The 9,101-nt window shown below is 43.3% G+C and overlaps 1 protein-coding gene across 1 annotated transcript; it reads right to left on the bottom strand.

The window, feature by feature from the left end:
- Positions 1-3,593: 3,593 nt before the first annotated feature.
- LOC127643407 (C-type lectin mannose-binding isoform-like) lies at positions 3,594-5,902 on the bottom strand. The gene is made up of 4 exons (XM_052126117.1): positions 5,594-5,902; positions 4,851-5,228; positions 4,671-4,756; positions 3,594-4,441 (listed from the first exon to the last, which is right to left on the bottom strand). The coding sequence occupies exons 1-4, from the start codon at positions 5,625-5,627 to the stop codon at positions 4,304-4,306; spliced, it is 636 nt and encodes a 211-aa protein (XP_051982077.1). The 5' UTR covers positions 5,628-5,902; the 3' UTR covers positions 3,594-4,303.
- Between the last annotated feature and the right edge of the window lie 3,199 nt (positions 5,903-9,101).

The raw sequence follows: 9,101 nt of genomic DNA, 5'->3' as shown, positions 1-9,101 counted from the left end.
TTTCTAATCTTGCCTGATTATTACATTTAATTTTAACACCTTACACTTAAAAAAAAATCTAGTTCTACAATCTAGTTGTATGCTTTTCACAACTAAATGATCCAGTCAATGTAACATATTAAGTTGTGATTCTATCTACTTTAGTTGAATCAACAAGTGTATTTGTCATCCTAACTCACTTAACAAACATAGATTTGTCAGCTCCCAGCATGCATTGCTGCATGAATAAATAATGAGGTTAGTGTTGTCAGCTAATAATGTTTTTGTTTTGTTTTGTTTTTGCAATTTTCAGACTTTATTTGTGCTGCTGTCATTTTATTTATTTATTTATTTATTGTCATTACTGTTTATTAATAGATGTGGTGATGTTAAGAGCCCATGTTTTACTTAATGGTGTTTGTTGAGTATAACCATTACTGAGTTCCTTATCTGTCACTCACTCTATATTATGTGTCGATGAAGTGACAATAGGGGTCACTCTTGGGAGCCCGAGACATCTCTGATCTTTGACAAAAAAGGCCAATGGGAATTGGCAAGTGGTATTTGCATACCACTCCCCCTCAAGTACTGGTATAAAGGAGCTGGCGTGCGAACCGCTCATTCAGATATTCTATTCGGAGCAAAGCAGTCGATGTTCACTGAGCTGAATTCCCACAACTTCCCTACTCGGTGATTCCCCCAGTGGATAAGGTGCTCACGGTGAACCTATGCCCATAGAGCGCCATCACCCTGCGTGGCCGCCCCAAGCTTGCGTCCAGAGCCTGTAGGTTCACGTTGACCCTGACGGCCAAGGCCTACAGTGCTGCTGGACAAGTGCTGAAAGAACTGCTCGAGGGTTGTTCCGCCCCGTATTGATGCAGGAGCTGCGCTCGGCAAATTACCTTACCCTCCAGGCGACGAAGGTTATTGTGCGGTCTCTCAGGCGGACGATGTCCACTTTATATGTCCAGAAGCACCACCTATGTCTCAACCTGGTCAAGATGCGAGAGGCCGAAAAGACAGGATACCTGAATGCCCCCATTTCCGAGGCTGACCTTTTCGGCGACACCGTCGGGGACTTTGCCCAGCTGTTTTCAGCGGTGAAGCAGCAAAAAGATCCCGTCAAGATCCTGCACCCTGTCTGCGAGTTGCCAAGGCGAACTCTTGCAGCGGCCCCAGCCCAGGCGTCGAACCCCAGAGGCTCCTGGGGCATATGGCATCCTCAGCGGTGGCCGCACTGCTCTGGTTTATGCATATGAGTCCGCTTCAGCACTGGCTCCGGACTCGAGTCCCGAGATGGGCATGGCGCCGTGGGACACGTCACGATCTGTCGTCGCCTCTTCAGCCCTTTACAGACCTCACGTCGTGGTTATGACCAACGCATCCAAGATGGGCTGGGGTGCTGTATACTATGGGCACGCAGCCACCGGTTCCTGGACGGGCCCATGGCTACGTTGGCAAATCAACTGCCTCAAGTGGTTGGCAATAATGCTCGCCTTCTGGCCCTTGATCCAGGGCAAGCGTGTGTTGGCTCAGACAGACAACACGACGACGGTGGCTTACATCAACAGACAAGGTGGGTTACGCTCCCGTCGTATGTCACAACTCGCCTGACGTCTCCTCCTCTGGAGTCAGCGACACCTTATGTCGATGTGAGCCACTCACGTCCCGGGCGACCTCAACACTACAGCAGTTTACCCACAAGGGAGAGTGGAGACTCCACCCTCAGGCGGTCCAGCTAATTTGGAGTTGATTCAGGCAAGCACAGGTAGACCTGAATGGGACGCAGAAGACCTAACTGGTCTACCAAAGGCCGTGGTAGACATGATCATGCTCCCTCAATGAGGCACCTGTATGCCTTGAAGTGGCGTCTGTTCTCTAAGTGGTGTTCTTCCCAACACGAAGACCCCCAGAGATGCGCAGTTGGATAGGTCCTTTTCTTCCTGCAGGAGAGGTTGGAGGGACAGCTGTCCCCCTCCATCTTGAAGGTGTATGTAGCCGCTATAGCAGCACACCATTACACAGTGGACGGTAAGTCATTAGGGAAGCACAACCTGATCATCAGGTTCCTGAGAGGTGCCAGGAGGAGGCAGACCCAGCCTTGACGTTGCTGTGTTCACAAGATGTGTTCCCTGAATTACTTCCTCCTAGCCCTGTGGCAGACGATTCTGCGGAGAAACTTGCTGCCGGCTTAGTACATGTGCTAACTAAGCCCTGTACTGGGGTAGGTGCTCCGCATTTGCCGGTTCCCGATAGGTAACCCCTTGCGACATATATCTTCTGCAAAATCGTTTTGCTGTTGGTAAACTTGGGCCCCCCTGCCCCAGTCACAATTTTTGTAGAAACTCCTCCCCTGTTGGGTAGGACCTACTTCTCCATATGACTCACTTCCGACGAAAAAGAGTTGGCAAGACTATGTGACATATTTCCACTCAAAATACCCCCACCCATCTCCTCTCTCTGAGAGGTGTGTGGTCTCCACGTTGTCTTCCCTTTGGGAGTGACACCCCCCCACCCCCTGACATGGATACTGGCAGTCCCAGTTGGTTAAAAAATGTTCACTCTTTTCGGGGAGAAAAATTAAATAAGAGGGAAAAGGCACGACTGGGCTAGCCTGCCCCTATTCTGTCCCCGAAGAGTTGTTTGATGCACATAACAGTGTCGGGGGAGGTTACGTGTCGGCCTGGTGCGCTGGCTACGAGGCACACAGTAGTCTGCCTGTCTCAACCCGCCAGCTCACGGAACACAGTCCAGCTAGTTGTGGAGTTTGTGTAGGGGACCCCTAGTGTCACTTCATCGACACAACATCGAGTGAGTGACAGATAGGGAACGTCCTGGTTACTTCCACAACCTCCGTTCCCTGATGGAGGGAACGAGACGTTGTGTCCCTCCTGCCACAATACTGGACTACTCGCTGAAATGGCCGGGACCTTCTCTCTCGGCTCCTCAGCACAAAACCTGATTGAGCGGTTCGCACGCCAGCTTCTTTATACCCATATGTGCAGGGAGTGACATGAAAATACCACTCGCCAATTCCCATTGGACTTTTTATCAACGATCAGAGATGTCTTGGGCTCCCAAGAGTGACTAAAAGTTTATCATCGATATTGAGGATTTAGTTTAGTTTTTTAGAGTAATTTTCTAAATTTAGCCTATGTTCTACATCTAGACCAGGGATGCTCATTACATCGATGGCGATAGGAAGACAACCACTGGTTGTTCTCAATAAAATATAAAATATTTACTTTTTATTTCCTCACTTCTGTAGCCGCACGTGTTTGATTGACAGGCTGCTAATGTTTGTGCGCTTTACACGTGTGTGTGTGTGCTCTGCGAGCGCTAATGCGGGTACGTGCCTAAACGATCAAGAACACTTCATAATGCAGGCAAACTCCATCTTGACGAGGTATTAATGTAAACACAGTCAGTTATGTCTAGAGTCAATGTAAACACAGTCAGTTATGTCTAGAGTCAATGTAAACAGTGGGACTAAAAGCAGATCTGTATCAAAATGTTGCACTTGAAGTGTTACTGTAACCAAATAGACCATTGTCTAATGTGTCATAAAAGGCTATTAATCAAACAACATTAACAAGAAAATGAGAAAACCACTCACTGCTTTTGGCTGAATATCGTTAATGGCTTTAAAAGTATTAATCTAATATAATAAAACTGTGACATTTTAATAATATAGTTCATTTTAAATAGTATCTGCCCCTGATAGAGAGAGTGTTCATTTGAATTACCAGGAAAGAAGAGATGATAAAATAATTTATAATTATGTTTAGAATTTATCAAGTTTTTCTAATTCCTGATAGAAAAGTATCAACTTATGTAGAGAATTACTTCAGGCAGAATATTTCCATCAGTCACAAATACACTTCAGAAAATTGTGCATCGTACATGAACACAAATATTTCTGGGCTTAAAAGATACAAGAATGACATACATTTGAAACATCTCAAAAGGAATAGAATGTGACCCCCCATGTACCACTTAAAGTCTTCCTTAAAGACTCTTTCCACCCCTGATTAATTCACAAACTCCCTTTTTGTGTGTTAATCAACATTGAACTTGTATTGAATCTGGAATATTTCTAAAAAGAAAGTGACTCCCTTCAGATCTCTGCTACACTCGTGAAAATAGACACTCCGCTAATATATTTAAGCTTGTAAAAACATTTTCCGTCTTCCATGGAATGACTCACTATTAAAGAATAATTTAAGGTCAATATGGCAGTAGAAGTTTCCTATTAATATAGTATTACTTTCTCCAACAGATAAAGTCTATCATATCTTTTACAAATCAGCCAGTAAAGTTTTATTCATTCATTTGTTTTACTGCAAATCTGCTCAGCGGCATCACTCTCCCGATACTTCTGGAAGATATTTCCATCTGATTGGGTTCTCCATGACAGTGTTGCATTCTCTGCCAACCCCTTCTCCTTCAGTTTCTGCTCAATCTGGAGAAAACAAACAGACTTTTATTACTCAATATTCTGTATATCTTCTTACTATATCCTTTTCTTTGGCTTGTTCGTGCATTTCCTGTAGAACTCTTGCACTTCCCGTTCTAACCTGTGCTGTGTTGAAGTTGCATAAACATAATTTTCACAGGCAATTCTGTTTCAGTGTCCTTTATGTTGAGACAGGGTTGTAACAGCGCTTTAGCCACTTACTGTATGTACTCACCTTCATTAAAATCTCGTTCTTCACTGCAGGATTATTCACATTTCCACTTGATTTCACCTGCACTCTCACAGTCTGTGTCTTTCTGTCTGTGACCAGAAATAAAGATGTAGATTAAATGTTAACTAAACTACGTGATCTGTGTGAAACTGGTGAAATGTGCAATAAATGTTCAATTCTCACCACTGTAGCAGAAAAAAGTGAATGTAACTGTGTCTTTACAATTCCAATCATTCCAGAATCCAGCAGCAGATGTTGCCACACAGATTTTGATGTCATCGAAATAGTTCGGCTGTCCGCTACCCCATGATTGGAATGTGGAGTTGCTCTGATCAGACCAGATCCAGGGAAGAGTGTAACCCATCCGATAGAGTCCAATCCAGATCCAGTCGTCATTGGGAAAATCATTGGGTACAGCTTTTAACAACTCTAACAAATCTGTCTGATCATCAATAGTGGCCAGATCAGTGTAATGTTGTCTGCAGTATGTTTGTGCAGATGACCAGCTCATTGTCAGAGGAACATAGTAAAACAAATGAGAGCCGACACGGGGACTCAGAACTGTGGAAATAATGAAGGAATAATTCAGGATAATAATCTATAATATATACATGCACACATACATCTATACATAATCTTACAATGCAATGAAATCTTGTTAAAACAATTCAGTTGAGATGAACATTTTTACACTGTTATCTGTAATAGAGTTAGCTTTCTACAGACCATTGCATTTCTTATATTTGCATTTTTTAACTATTAATAATACATTGAAATAAAATGACAATATTAAGCTATACGAATAGTCCAACTGCGTTAAGTTAGAAAATGGTTGAATGTAAAACATGAATACAGCTGTTCATTAATTTCTCATTTATACTAAATTTGCCATTTATAACATTTGGGGGAAACTTTAAAAAACGGACCTGAAAACAGAACAAAGAACAGATGAATCCTCATGATGAGACACCAACAAATGATCACCCAAACTCAGAATAAGACCGCTTGTGTTGAACTGTTTCCAGTTTGTCTGTTTCATGTGAATGTGTCGCTCTCTATTAAAGGTAAGTGACAGTGACACGTCTTTGACGACACATTTTTGCATATTTTACATTGAAAATAAAGGGTTTCCATGCCTACAGAAAAGTCTAGAATCTTCATGTCCAGCAAAAAATGTCATTAAAAGTGTATCATATTATGTGATTATTTACTGTATTGTGTGACTAATAACTAAAGATATTTTGAAATGACTACTGCTTTCAAGAAATCCTATTTTGCCACGTCATGTAACCACCTAATTGAAGAAGTCTTTTGTAAAATGTTTTGTAGACAAAGAGTAATTTATGGGGATAAGTCGTTTTTATTTTATAGTGGCCAGGATAAAACTTTATAAGATGACGCAGGTGAAATCAGTTCTTATAATCAACAGTTATTTCTTATTCAGTTAATAATTGTTTACCTCTCAACAGCGTTTACCATTAAACTACAACCACCTTAAAAGTTAAAGACTGATTGATTATAGATTGGAGAGATCTGAACATAACCAGGTGTTAATCAGATTCACCATTCATGCCACAATTACAAATATTCACCATTTATTTTTCTTTCTTTTTTGATCATTTTCATATAGGGTGCACCCTTATTTTGTATTTATCTTCTTAACAAATGAGTTTTAAGCAAAGAGTTTGACTGATAGACAGAACAAATGAGCTATGTCTAATGTTTAATGGTCCGTGCTGTTTGTGCATGCAGTGATTTAAAGATAGCTTGTGACTTTTTCCAGTAATGCCTGATTATTACTTTATATGGAACGGAACACTTAAAATTACATAGATTTAAAGCAGCACAGTCCACCTGAAAGATGAAAATGAACTGAGATGAATTGCTGATAATGACATTCTGTTGCACGTCTTTTCCTGAGAATGTTAGCTTCAGTCACCATTCAGTATAAACAATGTAGTATCATAGAATGAATGTTACGACAACAACATTTTTGTTAGTCTAATTATGCTTTCTGTGACTGTTGTTAATAGTTGTGATGATTTTAAGAGCTCATGTTTTACTTATGATGTTTGTTGAGTATAACCATTACTGAGGTTTGTGTGTCAAGTGTTGACATCAATGTGCCTCCATATCAATCTATTTTAACTTGACAACTAAAGTAAGGTTCCCCATCTGTCAATCACTCGACGATGTATCGACCCAGACCCAGACATCTTGAACCTCCATGTCTGGCCCTTGGACGGGCTGCGGAAGATCCAAGCAGCCTATCACATGCTGTCTTTGACACGATCAACCAAGCCAGAGCTCCCTCTACCAGGCAGCTTTATGGTAGAGGTATGCAGTCTGGTCAGTGCTCCCATATCTGCAGGAAAGGCTGGAGGGAGACTTTCCCTCTCCACATTGAAGGTCTATGTAGCCGCCATGTCGGCTCACCACAATGCAGTGGACGGCAAGTCCTTAGGGAAGCACGACCTGATCATCAGGCTCCTTAGAGTTGCCCAGAGGCTGAACCCTCCCAGGCCATGCCTGTTCCCCTCATGGGATCTCTCCATGGTCCTTTCAGGCCTTCATAGACCTCCCTTTGGGCCACTAGAGTCAGTCAAGCTTAGAGCTCTCTTCTTGAAGATAGCCTCCTGATTGCGCTCGCTTCCATCAAGAGAGTTGGGGATTTGCAAGTGTTCTCTGTCAGTGACACTTGCCTGGAGTCTGGTCCGGCAGATGCTCATGTCATCCTAAGACCTCAAACGGGCTACATGCCCAAGGTTTCTAGGACTCCCTCAGAGATAGTGAATCTGCAAGCGAAGCTGCCCAGGAGGCAGACCCAGCCTTATCATTGCTGTTTCTAGTGCGTGCTTTGAGTACCTACGTGGACTGCACACAGATCTTTAGATGTTCTGGGCAGCTCTTTGTTTGCTGTGGCAGACAGCGGAAAAGGGCGCTGTCTCCAACAGAAGTTGCCCACAGGGTCGTAAATGCCTTGGCTGGCCTATCAGACCCAGGCCTTTTCCACTCCCTTGGGGGTTCGAGCACACTCTAAGAGCAGTGTGGTGTTCTCATGGGCACTGGCTAATGGCACCTCCCTAGCAGACATCTGCAGAGCGGCGGGCTGGGCAACACCCAATATCTTTACGAGATTCTACAATCTCAGGGTTGAGTCGGTCTCGTCCCGTATTTTCTCAGGTCCAAGCACTTAGAACTCGGTAATGCTGAACGGCTGACCGGGTGTTCCACTTGCACATCGCGCCCTTCCCCATGTGATGTATAGCCACATTTAATCTCCCCCCAGCTTGGGCAGGATGTGGTGTCCGAGGGGTCTTTTCCTCCTGAAAGAATAGGAGTTGAAAAAGAATGCCTTACCAGATGCTTGTTATAGCGTTAAATGGCCCCAGCCACTTTAATTCTATGTGAGAAACATAGAGAGAGAAAAGGTGCGGCTAGCGTGGCGTGCTCCTATGATTGGCACGTCACTAGTGTCGCTTCATTCTACACAACGTCTCATTCCCTAACGGGGGTTACAATAGTAATCTAGATGTTCATTGAAGACTTACTTTACAGCAACAGGCCTTAAAATGTATTAAACTGAAGGGAAATTGATACACAGAAGGTAAATCTCAAAACTCGCCTGTGACACGGTGTAATTGGTACATGTAGTACGTGTCCTTCAGATCTGTTGACGCAAACCAGTCCTGAGGACGGATGTGCGATAAGATCTGTTTCTGAGTTAACATACGAATGGGCGTGTCACTAGTGCACAATTCAAGCGTCTCAGAACTAGAACGGGCCAAAGCCCGCCGTCCTTCTCCAGAGCACGTAATAACGGTTGTAAAATCCACTGTGTGTGTCACAGTCTGGAACAGTCTCTATCGCATTTTTTTGTGAATCTCTACGTGGTCGGTCCACAGACTGCAAAGCACCAGTGAAGCGATGGTGGCCGGTGTACAGACTGAATCGTATCGATTATTATCGTATCATAACACCCAGTCTGACATGTTCATGAGAGTTTGTCATGCATTCACGCAATGGGACAGCAGGCTTATTAATTCATCTGAAACAACCTCTATCAGGTTTTTTTTTTACGAGATGATTCTGTATTTCGGCCTGTAACACCTGCGCTTCTTCAGAAGGAACAATGGAATACAGAACACCATTGAAACGGGGTGGCCGACATGCAAATGGATTATATAACCATGTTCGATCGTCTTCAGCACCAAATCGGAAATGCCAGTAAGGGCTCGCCACACGTTCACAAAAGGGACAGAGGGCAATTTGTTTAGTTAATTATTTGATATAATCTGTCGCTCACCATTGGGAAGAGGTTGTGCATAATGTGTGGGCTTGAAGTGTAAAAGAGATTTTATTGAAAAAGTGTGAGCGTCTCGTGCATGTGCAACAAGCGCTGTAATATTTTTGCTTCTTTGTACGTTCATTATA

This window comes from Xyrauchen texanus, chromosome 1, assembly GCF_025860055.1.
Source record: "Xyrauchen texanus isolate HMW12.3.18 chromosome 1, RBS_HiC_50CHRs, whole genome shotgun sequence".
Taxonomy (NCBI): Eukaryota; Metazoa; Chordata; class Actinopteri; order Cypriniformes; family Catostomidae; genus Xyrauchen; species Xyrauchen texanus.
The sequence above is the reverse complement of the archived record's forward strand: the minus strand, read 5'-3'. Positions and strand labels throughout refer to the sequence as shown.

Bases quoted from the DNA above. Each gene is read 5' to 3' on its own strand.
- LOC127643407 (XM_052126117.1), bottom strand. From the start codon at position 5,627: ATGAGGATTCATCTGTTCTTTGTTCTGTTTTCAG. The intron at 5,229-5,593 runs GTCCGTTTTTTA...TTATTTCCACAG, and splicing joins GTTCTTTGTTCTGTTTTCAG to TTCTGAGTCCCCGTGTCGGC. The intron at 4,442-4,670 runs GTGAGTACATAC...TGTTTTCTCCAG, and splicing joins AGAACGAGATTTTAATGAAG to ATTGAGCAGAAACTGAAGGA.